The 16,961-nt window shown below is 32.7% G+C and overlaps 2 protein-coding genes across 3 annotated transcripts; one reads left to right on the top strand and one right to left on the bottom strand.

The window, feature by feature from the left end:
- Positions 1 to 362: 362 nt before the first annotated feature.
- Positions 363 to 8,712, top strand: LOC127257974 (uncharacterized). 2 transcript variants are annotated; one of them, XM_051284585.1, is made up of 5 exons: positions 363 to 3,815; positions 3,990 to 4,243; positions 4,385 to 4,966; positions 5,115 to 7,582; positions 8,550 to 8,712. In XM_051284585.1, the coding sequence occupies exons 1-4, from the start codon at positions 471 to 473 to the stop codon at positions 7,522 to 7,524; spliced, it is 6,591 nt and encodes a 2,196-aa protein (XP_051140542.1). In that variant the 5' UTR covers positions 363 to 470; the 3' UTR covers positions 7,525 to 7,582; positions 8,550 to 8,712. The 2 variants fall into 2 exon arrangements, with proteins under 2 accessions (XP_051140542.1, XP_051140543.1); XM_051284586.1 differs by having other exon boundaries at positions 8,511 to 8,712.
- LOC127257975 (non-specific lipid-transfer protein 1-like) lies at positions 8,270 to 9,144 on the bottom strand. Its single transcript, XM_051284587.1, has 2 exons — positions 8,541 to 9,144; positions 8,270 to 8,456 (listed from the first exon to the last, which is right to left on the bottom strand). The coding sequence occupies exons 1-2, from the start codon at positions 8,990 to 8,992 to the stop codon at positions 8,447 to 8,449; spliced, it is 462 nt and encodes a 153-aa protein (XP_051140544.1). The 5' UTR covers positions 8,993 to 9,144; the 3' UTR covers positions 8,270 to 8,446.
- Positions 9,145 to 16,961: the final 7,817 nt, after the last annotated feature.

Below are 16,961 nucleotides of genomic sequence, written 5' to 3'. Positions count from 1 at the left end.
AGATTAAGATTGCAAATATCAATCCATTTAATTAAATGGGTTAAGTTCAGATCAAAAGTTTTGTAACCCGTTTAAGCTAACCCGAACCTGAACCCGACTTGATCCGTTTGCCAACCCTAGTCTTAGTGTCTTATAATTTTAATAATAGAATAATATTTATAAAAGAATTTATAAAATATAAAAATATTTTTTTAAGGTAAATACAATCACTCAAAAAATATACCTAGGGAGTAAAGGGAGTATATGATATTTAAAAATGTATTATAATTAATACGAAAATAACTAGCCTTCATTATTATTATTATTTTCACATTATGTGTGTTTCGTTTTATTAGTTTACTATTTGAATTTGAGAAAGTAAATTAAATTACTAGTTTTGTTCGTACGCTGTAAGCCCTAAACCCTAACGCCTCCCGCCGCCGGCCGGCCGCCGCGACGATTTTGGCCTAATCATTCCTGCTCCAGCAACCATGTCAGCCAAATGGCGTGCGATACAGCACCGCCACCGCTATACTTACAGCGCCGTCGTGTTCCCGCCGGAGTTTATTCTGGCACTCAATCAAGCGCCTCATGCCTCTCCTTTCTTTGATGAATTGAAGCGCCTAATCTCACTCAGCTCCACTTATGCGCAGCTAGAACACGCCAAGAAAGTTGCCGCAGAGTTTTCGAAGTTACTCTCCGACCCGACCTCTGATGAGAAATTGATTTCTAGCGCTGTCAGATTTTATTTAGAAATCCTTCTTCTAGAAAACTCGTTACCTTTGCATAGGACTCTAGCGTCGGTCTTGGCAAAGTGCAAGAACTTTCGGAGTTTAATTGAGCAATGTTTCCGGCAGCTGTGCGAGGAGTATGGCGGCGGCGAGAGCGGGAGAAATGGGAAAAAGAGATTCTGCGTTTCACGGGCTGCGCTGTCGATGATGAGCACACCTAAATTAGGATATTTAGTACAAGTTGTCGAACAGTGCGCGGTTCTGGTGGCTTTGGATGTGGTTCTAGGGCTGCACAGCGTTGTTACTGAAACAAATGAGTTGTCAAGGCCTTCCCCCATTGTTATGGAGCAATGCCAGGAAGCACTATCATGTTTGTATTACTTGCTTCAACGCTTCCCCGACCAGTTTTCTAATGCAGGAGCCAAACATCACGAGTTGGGTTTGATTGATGGAAGTGTCTTGGAAATGGCTTTCTCAAATATTTTGATAATTCTGAGGTCGCAGGGATTTTCAAGGGACTGTTTTGTGGCAGCTGGTGTGAGTTTCTTTGCTGCCTTGCAGGTGTGTTTGTCTCCGGATGAACTTGGTTTGTTTATAATGGAAGGCTTTTTTCATCAGACAAATGTTGCTCATTCTACTATTGAACTTAATGCTGTTTTAGGTAAAGCTATGCCGTATAAGGGTGATTTGGTTGGCGAAATTTCTAAATGTTCAGCATTGAGTAGGCTTTGTTTGATCAGAGGAATCCTGACGGCAGTTTCAAGAACTGTTCTTAATAACCTTTTTGTTTTGAGTAATGATTCACTGAGTGGCTGTACAGATGTTAGAGATGGTGATTGCTCGGTGAAGACCATTCTCTATGATGCTATATTGCCTGAGTTATGTAGCTTTGCTGAAAACCCTACTGATAGTCATTCTAATTTTCATGCATTAACTGTGATGCAAATATGCCTGCAGCAGATAAAAACATTGCTACACAGTGATACTGATGGAGTTTTGGATGGTTATGATCCTATCCCTGAGGAGATGGGAGGAAGGATATTAAAGATTGTATGGAATAACTTGGAAGATCCTTTAAGTCAAACTGTTAAACAAGTACACCTTATCTTTGACTTATATTTAGATATCTTGTCTAGCCTCCCGTGGGCGGAGGGTAGTGAAACTACAAAGTTGTTCTTGAGGAAGATTGCTTCTGATCTTCTTTGTCTGGGGCCACGTTGCAAAGGAAGATATGTTCCTTTAGCTTCAGTTACAAGGAGGTTAGGGGCTAAGGCAGTACTAAACATGAATCCTGACCTGGTGTTTGAAACGGCAAATGCATACATTGATGATGATGTGTGCTGTGCTGCTACTACATTTTTGAAGTGTTTCTTGGAGTGTTTGAGAGATGAGTATTGGAGTAGTGATGGTGTTAACAATGGATATACAAAATACAGAAGTCATTGCTTACCTCCATTTCTGCATGGACTTGCTTGTGGTGTGGCAAAGCTACGCTCCAACTTGAGCACTTATGCGTTGCCTGTGTTACTAGAACTAGATGTAGACTGTATATTTAATATGCTTGCATTAATTGGGACAGAGTGGGATGATGGTCCATTGTTTGATTATACTGAAATCAGTTCTTCCTGTCTGGATCTCCAACTGGAACAACAAATTTCTGTTTTGATATCTTTACTGAAGGTTTCACGTGTACTTGCATTGATGGAAGGAGACATTGAGTTGTATGAAAATGAAATTTCACCCATGTCATCCAAAGGAGCAGTGCTTGATGTGGAAGATTGCAATTTTCAGTGTGTTGTTAATATAAAGAATACCAGTGTTAAAGTTCCTGTGAAGTGGCTTATATTAGCTTTGACCCACTTGGATGAGTCTCTCCGTATGGATGCAGCTGAAACTCTATTTTTGAACCCCAAGACTGCTCATCTTCCTTCTTCGTTGGAACTTATTTTGATGAGACAAGCCATTCCACTAAACATGAGATGTTCTTCTAGTGCTTTTCAAATGAAGTGGAATAGTCTGTTCAGAAAGTTCTTTTCTCGGGTTCGAACCGCATTGGAGAGGCAACTGAAGCAGGGCACATGGAATCCTCATGCTTCTGGAGATGTGAATGGACTCTGCATAGATACAGGAGCTGAAAATCCAATAAAACTCAGGGCCAAGAATCTCTTCAATTTCACAAAATGGTTGAGCTGTTTCTTATTTTTTTCCTGTTACCCTTCTGCTCCATATGAGAGAAAGATAATGGCTATGGATCTCCTATTAGTAATGCTAAATGTTTGGCCTCTGGGAAATGAGGATGCACTGAATCCTTACAGCAAAAGTTTTACTTCACCCAATTCAACTTTGCAGCTAGTTGGATCGATTGTGGATAGTTGGGATCGACTGAGAGTGAGTTCATTTCGTATTTTACTTAATTTTCCAACCCTTCTTCCTGGGTTCGCTGGTCCAGACTTGGTCAGGGAGGCAATTATTTGGGCGAAAAAGCTAGTCTGCAGTCCCCGTGTCCGAGAAAGTGATGCTGGAGCTCTAACCCTTCGGCTTTTTTTTAGGAAGTATGTCGAAGAACTAGGTTGGATTGTTGAACCATCAAGCAATGTCGTTTCTTTAGCTTCAGCGGCCAACCTTCCAAATGGGTCTGGTCGAAATGGCAAGTCAAACTCTCCTGTTGTGAGTTATGTGATATCACTTATTGATTGGTTGCTTTCTTCTGTAGAAGATGCTGAAAAGAATCTTTTAGAAGCATGCAAGAATAGTTTTGTGCATGGCATATTGCTCACACTCCGATATACATTCGAAGAACTTGATTGGGATTCTAATGTGTTTTTGGATAGCTTTGCTGACATGAAGCATGCACTAGAAAGGCTCTTGGAATTAGTCATGCGAATTACATCCTTGGCCCTTTGGGTAGTCTCTGCTGATGCATGGCACATACCTGAAGATATGGAAGAAATGGTGGATGAGGAGTCATTTCTTTTGGAAAGTCCAGATGAGATTGATTCATCTGGCCAGAAATTGCAGAGCTCAGATGAAGATAAAAATGGTGCGGATGAGATCAGGTCATCTGAACAGATTGTTATGGTTGGGTGTTGGCTTGCCATGAAAGAGGTATAATTCTATCCGCTATTTTGTTGAAACCTTTGTGTGGGGTTTTAGTGTCCTATCTTGGTTAACCTGTGGTATTGGCTCTTCATTCTTGTAATTCTCAAAGAAAGATATTGCAATTTGTCTTGCAAATCCTCAGAAGAATTTAGTACTTACTTATCTTTCTTCCATATCCAGTTGAGCCTTCTACTGGGAACCTTAACCAGAAAAGTTCCTTTGCCTACTTCTGGTGATTTGAAGAACACGGTGAACACCACAACTGATGAATATCTTCCAGTATCCGATGGGATGCTTAATCTTAAGCAACTCGAGACAATAGGCAACCATTTTCTAGAAGTCCTTGTCAAGATGAAACATAATGGTGCAATCGACAAGACAAGGGCTGGGTTCACTGCACTTTGCAACCGATTGCTTTGCTCGGATGATTCAAGGTATTGTTTGCAATGCATCTATTTTTTTGTGTTGACAAGGCAATAGCCAGTAGTCACACTAGCCATAGTGTGTAAATGATTTTTTCCTAATTATTGGAAGTTTTGAATTTCCATGTGTTGGTACTACCATTTCATTTACAGGCTATGTAAGTTGACTGAATCTTGGATGGAGAAACTGATGGAAAGAACTGTGGCCAAGGGACAGACAGTGGATGATCTGTTGAGAAGAAGTGCTGGCATTCCTGCTGCATTTATTGCATTTTTTCTTTCAGAGCCAGAGGGAACACCGAAGAGACTACTCCCAAAGGCATTATACTGGCTAATTGATGTAATTAAGGAGTCTTTAGCTAATCAACACAATGCAATGTGCGATACCAATAACATATGCAGATCAAAGTCAAGCCAGGAAACCAGTTGTACCCCTCTTCCTGGTACAAATAGTGAATTGTCAAAGTTTCGGGATGAAGGTGTTGTACCTACTGTGCATGCTTTCAATGTGCTTAGGGCAGCTTTTAATGATACAAACCTAGCCACTGATACCTCAGGCTTCTGTGCTGAGGCTTTGATATTGGCTGTACGCTCATTCTCTTCTCCGTACTGGGAGGTTCGTAACAGTGCTTGCCTGGCATATACTGCTTTGGTACGGCGCATGGTTGGATTTCTTAACATACAGAAAAGAGAATCTGCAAGGCGAGCTATAACTGGCCTTGAATTTTTTCACCGGTGAGTTTTGTCTGTCAAATTCAGGAACTGTATATGATCCTTTTTTACCCTTTCGCATTTCTCAACAAAGAAATAGGGGAGAATTTTCATTATTCTGCATGTTTTAACCATGAATATACTGACTCATCTCTCTTTTCTATGCCTGAAGGTACCCTGCATTGCACCCATTTTTGTTCAACGAACTGCAAGTGGCTACTGCATTGCTTTTGAATGGATCATCGGAACAGTTGAAGTCTAATTCCAACCTGATAAATGTTGTCCATCCCAGCTTATGTCCAATGTTGATATTATTGTCACGTCTTAAACCCTCACCTCTTTCAAGCGAAACTGGAGACCCTTTGGACCCTTTCCTCTTTATGCCTTTCATCAGGAGGTGTGCTGTCCAGAGAAATTTTCGGATTCGTGTGCTTGCATCTGGAGCTTTGGTGGGTCTGGTTTCCAATGAAAAACTGCAAGAGGTTATGCTCAATATCGCCTCAGAGTTACCATGTGAAGAAATCCATAACAGAACTTCGGATTCATCAACTACCTCAGACTCAGCAAACAATATGCCCTTTTCTTTCAATGCAATTCATGGAATGTTGCTACAGCTGAACGCTCTTGTCGACATCAATTGCAGAAACCTGGCTGACTCCTCTAAACAGGATAAAGTTCTCCACAAACTTGGTGAAATCTTAGCAGCCCGCCAATGGATTGGAAGACCACAATGGTGTCCCTGCCCCATCTTGAATAGCTCCATGCTAAAAGTTCTCGATAATATGCTCAGCATTGCAAGATCCTGCCAAGGGCAACAAAGTGCTGGTGTCATATGGAGCCTCCTCTGGGAGTTATCCTCAGAATGCCTTGATTTAGAACATGCTTCTGGCTGGTCATATTTTGATCCGACTATTCAAGAGCTTCGTAAGCAGGCTGCCACATCCTATTTCAATTGTGTTTTGCAAACATCAAAAGATGCAGCAGAGGATGTTGTTCTAGCACGTAGGCTTTTCTCTTTGCCTTCTCCTTCATCAAGAATAGTTGGAGTGGAGGTTGCCTTCACTGGGTTCCAAGAGAGATTGATCCGCTCCATGTCTGATGCATCATATGAAGTAAGGATTGCTACACTAAAGTGGCTTTATTTGTTCTTGAAGGGGAAAGAGTTGTCTGGCGACTGCTATGAGGATCCATTCTATTGTGAGGCTATGAACATATTGTTGGCCAATATCAATCTTCAAGACACACTGACAAAGCTTATGGCTTCTGAGAAACACCACAAATGCATGCGTTACCTTGTCAAAATCCTCTACATTTGGAACTCACTTGAATTTCAAGGTGAGAGCCAACCAAGTTCAGGACCGAGATATATTTGGAGTATGGACTGGGTGTTTGTATTCCATTTATGGAAGCAGTTGGTTTCCCTGCTTGCGATCACAAGGCATGCAAAGACTCGAGAATCACTCATCTGCATCTTGGGGATATGCATCAAGCAAATTTCAAACTTATATCTGAGCTCTATTTCTGAAATGGGTAAATCAACCGGGCCAATCCAAGTAGATCAAAGTAGTTCATTTTCTGATTTCTATGATTCGTTGAGTTACTTTGTGAAACTCATTGAACGAAAAAGTGATGCATCAGAGCCAGTAAACATGCGAAAGGCAGCTGCGGAATCTTTGGTTGCCTCTGGTCTGCTGGCCCATGCAGATGTTCTCGGTCCCTTAGTTTCCAGCTACCCAGTTTCTGATAGAAATATTCTTTCAAGTTTAAAGTCAGAAGAGTCCATTGGACTGTTTGCGCATAAGGTACTTGATCTATGGGTGACATGTATAAAGCTTCTTGAAGATGAAGATGTGGGCATCAGGAAGAGACTTGCTTTAGACGTCCAGAAGCATTTCCTATCTATAATAACAAATCAAAACAGTGGTCCTTCTGTGTCTTCCTGCCAAGTTGAGAAAGTGATTGAATCATGTTTCAAATATTTGTCGAGTGTGTTTGGTGCGTGGCTCGATTATCTGGATTATCTGTGTGGCTGGGTCATGAATACTGCCAACAATGCGAACTACACTGTGTCAGGCGACCTTGTCAGACGTGTTTTTGACAAGGAGATTGATAACTATCATGAAGAGAAGCTGTTGATATGTCAGATTTGCTGCTCACAGATAGAAGATGTTCAGATTTCAAAACCCAAGGCAAGGGATCTTTTATACAAATGGAGAAGCAGGTTTTTCGAACAGTTGATGCGTTTCATCCACGAGCATATGGGGAAAGGGGAGAGTGCCGACTGGATTGGCGGAGTTTGCAATCACAAGGATGCATTTCTACCTTTGTATGCAAATTTGCTTGCATTTTGTGCCCTGTCTAACTGCATCTTGAAGATGGAACCAGAGAGTAGCTATCAGATGATGATGGAAGTGTCTGCCCTTGAGGACGCTATTCGCCCCTTCCTCGGCAACCCCTTGATCTCCAACTTGTATGCCATAGTCATCAACTCTTTGGGTGAAAGTGCTGCTAATCTAAGCCAGAAGTGGAAAGACAGCAATTCCATTTGGGTCGAATTCAATCCTTATTTTCTACTAAAGTGAAGACAATTATTGTTGTACCATGATATACATACTTGTCATTAACGTAACCTCCAATCAGGTATGTCTGCTGCATCTCAAGATTCTTAGAAATTGATTTTGTATTTGATTTTTTTGCCTTTTTTCCATGCTTTGTGAAAGATGTCGCTGATGCGTCCATTTACGTGCATATATTGTTACATTGAACTGTAATCTGTTTAATATTATATTTAATAGTATTTAATCCTGATTCTACATACACAATTTAGAATTGGCAGATAAAGAATTTTGGGAGATATTGAGAACTTTGTACTTTGTATTGGTTTTATATAATATCTTGAATTTATTTCATAATGGTGTTGTTTAGAGATTAGTAAATCTATTGAACCACTTAATCAAATCTCTGAATCACATACAAAAAATGTCAGACCATATAAAATGAATTATATATTGAACCATATAACATATTAGTACTAATATTGAATTATAGTGTAAAAACGTTTTGAATCATGTTGTGTATATAGATTTGTTGAACCACGCGCAGAATGTGTGTTGAATATTGTAGTTTTTTAGCATCAAGTTCAACTTGCTTTTATATTTTCATTTTCTTTTTTCTTTTTTGTAATATTTTACCATGATCATTGTTGTGATTTTCAGGTGAAGGTCGTGTATTTTCACTTTCCTTTTCAATTTCAATTGCTTGTATGGCTATTTGGTGATTGATTTAGAGAATTCTGTCATATTATTGACTTACAAATACTAACAAGCATTAGAAAAAAATGTGATTTTATTTCAATGAGATGGACATGACAGAATAAATATATATTAACAGCTCGAGGGAAAGCCCCTAGCCACAGTTCTTCATCTTTTCATATATATATAGGAGGAAGAAGTCCATATTGAAGCTTTCCCTCTGTCTATTTATTTTCTTCAATTGCTGTCCCATTTAAGAAATCCTGCAACCGATTTGAATGCAATAGCATTAACAAAATTATATATATGATTTGCAGTAGAAAAATATATAATAGCACTGTACTTACTGGCTGCAGTCAATATTGGGACTGATGGAAACCCCGACAGAAACTCCACACTTTGAGGCGAGGCTGGAGGCTACATCGGGCTGCACGTTGAAGGTGGCCGCAGCAGCCTTCATGCAACGGCAGGCCTCCTGTCTGTCCTGCGGGGACCGAAGGCCGCCGGAAAGGGTCTTCACCCCATTGCAGCATGTGGCGGTGGGGTTGCCGCCGGCTGTGATGTATGAGAGGCAGGGTGCGAGTTGAGCCTGGACGTCGCCACACGACACAGCGTCAGCTGGCGCCGTTGTAAGACAGAACACGACCAGGACGGCCAAGAACACTCCCTTCATTGGTATAGATTGATGTGGTTTGTTGTTACAGCGGTGACTGTAATTTGAGGATGTGAGGAGAAGTTGGTTGGGAGTGTGACATTTATAGAGGTGCAAAATGGAAACTAAGAAAGGGAGTGACATCATAAGCGGTTAGGGTTATTAATATGATGATGATGAGGAAGAAGGAGGGAGAATTGGGAAATGATAGGAATCGGTTAGCCGATAGTAGTATTGTATTTAATTTTTTTGGCGGTTGTTACTGTGCGAATAATGACAAACAACGACATAGTACATACAAAGGACAGCTCATGATTTGGATCAATATATATTATATGGGTGATCACTATATTTGATATATTATATATATAGCATATGCTGATTCGGCCATTTATAATAATATAATACTATAAGCATAGCATATATAGCATATGCTGATTCGGCCATTTATAATAATATAATACTATAAGCATAGCAAAGTTTATAGCCTTCCAAATGCGACAAATACTATTATTGAAAAATAAACAGTATTTTGATATTTATATATGAATTTACTTATATTAAAAAGGAAATTATAAAAATAGTAATAAGAAAATAAAAAATAAATGATTAATTTCTATCTACCAACTTTATCAATTTATTTATTTATTAATAAATATGACACATGATTATGGAAGTGGTAGGATTAGGAGAGTGATTGGTATATTAGCTTTTTCAAATATCTTATTGTATCCAAAATTTAATTTTTGAAACAATGTATATTTTAATGTCTTAGAATAGATGTTTTGTTTTTTATTTTGTCGTTAAAATAATTCATCCTTTTAACATATTAATATATTTTTCATTGCAATATTTAATTATTTTTAATATATTTTCTTTTAATAAACTATAAATTTACTTTATAAAATTAAATTAATTAAAATTATATAAAAAATTGTTCTATTTGTAAAATTTTTATATTTGTTTAAATAAAGACAATAAAAAATATTAATATTATTAATTTATTTATATATACTATATATTTTTGTCATAATCTTTTTAATATTGACAGATATATTGAATAAATTTAGTTAAAATTTTAAATTAATAAAAATACATATACAAATTATTTATTTTTAAAAATTTTATACTATTTCTAATATATATATATTTATATATTTTTATTAAAAATATATTAATTTTCTCACGTAAACAAATATTTTAATAGAACTTTCATAATCTTAATAAGTAATTAAAAAAAAAATTCAAAACATTATAAGCATAGAAAGAATGGTTTAAATAGCTAATATTAAACTGTTATTTTATCAAAACACTTTAATACAAACATCTAATATTGTTAAAACCATGATACACTTATCTGGGCCTTACATTTGGTCTCACATTGGGCTGGACCCATTATACTCTATATATATCTATATATATATATATATATATATATATACCTTTAGCCTTAATAAGGCAGAATAAGAAATCATCACCATCACTCACGCCTCCATCTTTCTTCACTCACGGGAATGCACTGTGCACACCATCCCCATTTTCAATCTTCCTCCATACACCTACTTCACACACAGAGCATGTAATACACTCCATCTTCCCATTGTTTCACTGCTATCTCGTACACTTTCCTCACTTGTGCACGATCTTTTTGCACGCGATTAATTGAATCGCTTCATGTCGTTTTCGCCTTCGTTCGCTCTCAAATCTATTTCCGCATCGATTTTTCTTCATCTCATTTGCGTTTAATTTCTCACTTACATCTATTATTGTGTTACTTCTTTCATATCTTTTCCCTCCGCAGGTTACAAGGTTGATTTGGTGACTTTCTGTGATTGAATCTAAGGTTTGGTGTACCAGACTTTTTGGAAAGCAGCTAAAGTGATGATTGTCTCTTGGAATGAATTAAATCTGGTTGTATTGTTATCTTTTACATCATTTGATTATTTGTTGGCTTGTGATTAGCTGTGAACTAGTTTGTATGTTCCTGTGAGAACACAGCTGCTTTATGTGTTGATTGTGTTGATCTTTGATCTGGTCCTTTGCGACCGTAGCGAGTACATACTGTTTTTATCTCGCTGTCTGTGTACACCGTTGTGCTCTTAATCAATAAGATTAGAGTGTACGTGTTCCTCACTCTTGTTCACAATTCATGGATTAGATTACTTTTTTGTTATTTTAACAAATATATTCAACTAGTGAAACCAGCTAATAGAATCAAATAAGAGACTCTTGATTTAGCCAAGAACTAATTGCCAAACACCCATGATACCATATCTTTATAGGCCTCACCAGAATAGAATATCGAGCCCAAACAGACTGGCATGTAATTTTAAGCCCAGCCCATTGTGGTTGAAATGGATTCAGGATAGGCCCAATTGGGCCATTTAGAGACTCAACATTACGCCAATATATATACATATATTTGTGCAATAATTTTAACAATTTTTTGTACAAAATTAGTTATTTAAATATATTATATATTTTTAAAAAAATTAAGTAGAGAATTACATTACACATATAATGAAACACACAAAATTAAATTATTGACATTTTTTTTTCTAATGAGAACATTCGTTTGAAATTATTTTACATGAATACAAAGATAATAGTAGTCATGAGGGTGATGGTGTAGATAAATGTGAATTCTGTGATGCTGTTCACATTTAATTTAATTTGAATGATTGTTGGGTTTAATTTTAATTTGAATAATTTTTCCTAGTCTTTTTCTCAATAACAATAATAATGATAATAATTTTTTCTTAGGATTATTATAGTTGGAGAGGGAGATGATTGACAAAGAAAATAATAATTTTAATTTAAATGGGACAAAGGAGAAAGACAAAAATTACTTCTCTAATTTTGTTTCCTGTGCATCCAACAACAAATCAGTTGATGTCAGTGATTGACAACTATTTGTTCATAAAAAATACTAAATCCCATGATCAACTAAGTAACTAACCCTTCTACTACTACTACTACTACTGCTAATAATAATACTCCATCCGTCCTATTGGAAGGATGATGTTTATTTTTTGCACGTAAATTTTTAAATATAAGTATTATATTGAATTATAGTAGAAAGACAAAAATACCCTATTAGTATGGTGTAATATAAAAGTAATGACATTTGTCTATTATATTGTAAGTTGAAAGGATATTTATTATGTTAAGTAGATAATAAATAGTAACCTTGTTTTGGGACAGACGGAAAATAGAAAATGGTAACCTTTCAATTGGACGGAAAAAATAATAATAATAATAATAACTATAATTAATACTCCCTCCATCTTTTTGAAATGTATCATTTGGAATTTTGAAATAAATTAAAAAATTATAATTTTTTATTGGTTAGTGAAAGGATGTAAGAGATTTTACATATTTGTCTTTTAATTTTTATTTTTTTTATAAAGTAATTGTACGTGTAATAGTATGTTTTTAATTTAGATAAAAGTTAAGAGTATTTTAATATTAGTGTATGATTATTTTTTGCATGTTGCATCTTTTAATATTAATTATAGTATCTAAACATAATACAAATTAAAAAAAAAATTACAAAAATATTTCAATTAATGTCTTATCATACTAATAGAAAGACATTTGTATATAAAATTAATATTAGATACAATAATGTAAAAAGTAAATGTAAATCTTGACGAACAAAGTATTATATATACATACATTATGTTAATATATATATACATTGTATTTTTTTAATAATATTTATAAAAAATTATTTAAAAAAAAAAAAAACCAGTAAGCGAACAAGCCCATAATATTATTACTATATATTCATATTCATTATCTATTTTTAATTTTTTTATTATTATTATTTGATAGTGATTGAGATATATGGTGTATTTGGCGATTAATTGTTAGCTATTCAATTAGCTGATAGTTGTTAGTTGATTCAATTAGTTGGTTTGACTAGCTGATTTGATTAACTGTTTTAAAATGTTTGATAAAATAACTGTTTGATATTAGCTGTTTATACGTACAATGACAATTGAGGACATTTCTATTTTATTTTTATTTCTAATATATTAATTATGTTATTTTGAGTTTAGAATGTTTAAAATTTTTTGTTATTAGTTATTGAAAATTATAAAAGTGTTATAAAAGTATTTATTTTTATTAGAGTTAGATTTTAAAAAATAATATATTTTTATTAAACTATATAAATAGTTTTTTTTTATTGAAAATGATGTAAAATATAAAATAATAAATTTTTCGTGTATATATTTATTATGTTAATTATCGATTAGTTCATTATATTTATAATTTTCAATAAATTTAATTTATTTTTAGTATAAAATTTATATAATGTAATTTTAATATAAAAATAAATTATTAATATTCATATTTTATATTTTATGTTGATTTTAATAAATTTATATATTTTACAATTAAAATAATTTTTATATAAAAATTAATTATTTTAAATTTATAAAAGTAAAACTATATTATAATAAAATATTCTAATATAATAAAAATATATTTATTTGTCGTAAAATGCATAATAAATTATTAAGGGCATACAATGAATAAAATTTTTTTAACAGAAAAAGCTATTTCAAAACGTTGGGTAAGTTAGCTTTTCAGAAATTAGCTTTTTGGTTCCAAAAAGATAATTTACCAAACACCTAAATTAGCTTTTTGATTGGTCAAATAACTAAAAGCTGTCCAATAAGCTAAAAAGCTCTTCAAAAAACTATTTGTCAAACACCCAATAATATTTTAAGTGTGTATATATATATAATTGTAAGAATTGTATAATAAAATAATTTAAAAAGTAAAAACACCAAATTAAGTAGTGAATAAAATTATATATACAGACTAGTTTTAGGAAATTTGATTTAATTGAGATCTGAAATTTCTCGAAGTAAGTTGTTCTTGTTGTAGAGCCGTGGTCATTACCTGTCACCCTTCCAGGAAACACATGCTGTAATTAACTCTATGTATGTAATAAAGTTTACACCCTTAGTCACCCCAAAACTAAATACATACATATCATTTATTTATTTAAGAACTTAAATTTAAGAAAATATATTTATTTATTTATACATTATAGAGACAATCATTAATGCATATATAACAACATAGTACTATTATTGTTTGTTAAATGAATATAAGTCATATAAATATATATATATATATAGAGGTGTCAATTCGTGTTTTTGGGTTGTGTTCGTGTCGGGTTGAGCCATAAGGATAACAAAGAAACTGTCAATCCGAACCCGACCCGAACCCGAATCTGACCTGAAACCCTAGACCCGAACACTACACGAATTCTTTCAGGTCGGGTTCAGGTTGACCTGAATTAGTTTCAGGTCACCCGAAACTCGAACAAACCCGATACGAACCCGACACGAAACAGACCCAAAAATTTTAAAAAAATTAAATTAACCTAAAAAATATCATTTTTATTTTAATTTTTATATTATTTTATATTTAAAATAATATAAATATTATAAATTAAAATAATAATAATAAAAATTTCAGGTCAACACGAAACACGAAACCCAAAACCTAACCTGATTTTGATATTTCAGGTTATCAGGTCAATCCGAAACACGACCCGAACACGACACGAATTTTTTTCGTTTCAGGTTCGGGTCGACCTGATTTTTTTCAAACCCGAAATACCCAAACCCGAACCTGAAAAATTTCAGGTCGAACGGATTTAGTTTTTCGGGTCGAGTTTACTTTTGACACCCCTATATATATGTTGGGAAATAGATTAATACAATATAATACTACTCCCTCTATTCCACATAATTTATTCATATTTTCTATTTTCGTTCGTTTCATATAATTTGCTATTTTTTTAAATATAATGTACACATTAATCACATTTTGAATTTTATAATTTTTTTAATTTTAATTAAACTATTTAATTATTCTAATTTTAATATATAATTATTCTTACTATATAATAATTATTTTTATTAATATATTTTTTTAATTATTTACTAATAATTAATTATGGTCCGTCAATGCAAGACTCATAAGTCAATTTATACGAGGAATTGAAGAGCGTGTTTTTAACAATAAAATAGTAATTTCTTCAGCCAGGCAGGGTCACGTGTTCACACCATCAATTCCATCTAATTTAATAATGTTGAAGTGTTTGTTTTGGAAAAAATTTCCAAAATTTACTATTCCAAAAAAAAAAAAAAAAAAAGTTTTTCTTAAACAATATTAAATTAAAAATTTATTTTGTATATTTAAAATATCACATTAATACCTATTTATATCATATTATACCACTATTCAAATTAAAAAATTTTACTATTTAAATCTCAACTCAAAATTCAAATTCCCAAACAAACACACCCAAAGTGCCTTTCGTGGAAAAAATCATAAAGAAATGATTAGGTAATAAAATTGTAAAAAAAAAAAAAAGAGAGAATGATATGTTTTTCTTTTGCTTGGTAACGTAAAGTAAGTCAATTAAAAATATTAAAAAAAATTGCAACGATCTAAATTAAACAATTCAAAATGACTTATATATTAGGAGTGAAAAATAAATTAAAAGAAATTTTCAATGAATTGAGGATCTCAAATAATGAATAAGAGAAAGTTCAATGAATTAAGAATATGTGAATACTCATACTTTTATTAATGATTTTTTTTAAATTTTTTTTAGTAATAATTTAAATGTGATTTTCATGAGATCGAAATACTTCCTTCGTACTTTTTGTTGTCCAAATATGCATCAATTTTTATTTATTTATTATTTTTTTAAAGTATATATGAACCACACTGTATATGACAAATATCTCACATTTATATTTATTTACATCAATTCAAATTAATTTTAAAAATTATAAAGATAAAATTATTTTTAACATATTAAAATTATCTATTGTCATTCAAATGAAATATTTATTAAATTTTTTTAAAAAAATAAATATTTACTTTTTAAAGGGATAAAAAGAGTAATATCTTTTTATAAAAAATTATAAATATTAAACAGTAAAAAAAATAAAAAAATAAACATATAAACACACAATTTAAGTTATCAACTTTTATTTATTTACATTTCTCTACACGTGTGAAAAATAAAAGCAGAAAATTAGTATTATTTTTATTTTTTATTCCAATTTTATTATTATTATTTTTTTGGTACGAAACACCTCATAATCTATATATATAAAAGTGATCGGTATAGGATTACCCTACCAAATCTATTTTGTCAATTTTTTTTTATTTGTTTTAATATTTTGATTTTTTTAATAAAATAAATATGTATTAAATGTTATTAAGTATACTATAACTAATAAAATTATATTTAATATATTTTTAAAGATAATAAAATAATTGATTTAATTTTATGATTAAAGTAAATTATAATCTTGTCTATTTATACTCTTAATTAAAGGTAATAAAAATGTAATAATTTTGAAATGTAATTTTTATTATTTTTATTTATACCCACAATTAATGGATGATTAAATTTTTCAAAATTTTCATTATAATTGATATTAAATAATTATATTAATTGATATAATTAATGAAATTGTAATTTAAATGTACTTATTAAAAGCTAAAACTTATTATTATTATTATTATTATCATTATTATTATTAATAATAATGAAATTGTAATTTAAATGTACTTACTAAAAGCCGTCCCTGTAGAGTTTTGTTATCGTAAAAAAATCGCCACCAACGGTTTAATTGGAAAAGCCTGTCGGAATTGATTTGTTTGAAGGGTTCCTCGGCCTCCTCAATAAAGGATCCGAATAATTAACAAAAAAAAAAAGAAGAAGGTAAATAAATAAGAACGAAGCTGAAAATTAAATTTGAATTAATCGAAGAAAATTGTGAAAATCTAAAAAAATTACAAGAAAATAATGTAGAGAAAAATTATGAAAAAAAATGAAGAAGATTCATGATGATTGGCCGTCTCTTCTTCTGGTTCTACCCTTGGATATTTATTTTGTTTTTTTAATTCTGTTTGAATAAGATATTATCCCTAATTATTCTCAACAACTCCAACCACCTTTACTTCCACCTTCTTTCGACTACTTCAAATGGTCCTTGGGCTAGTCTCGGCTCACTCGCTGATCTGGACCTTCTGTTGGACTGCGAACCTCGAAGATTTGGGCTACACT

The sequence above is a fragment of the Andrographis paniculata genome, unplaced genomic scaffold (assembly GCF_009805555.1).
Source record: "Andrographis paniculata isolate CXL003 unplaced genomic scaffold, ASM980555v1 Contig59END, whole genome shotgun sequence".
Lineage (NCBI taxonomy): Eukaryota > Viridiplantae > Streptophyta > Magnoliopsida > Lamiales > Acanthaceae > Andrographis > Andrographis paniculata.
The sequence above is the reverse complement of the archived record's forward strand: the minus strand, read 5'-3'. Positions and strand labels throughout refer to the sequence as shown.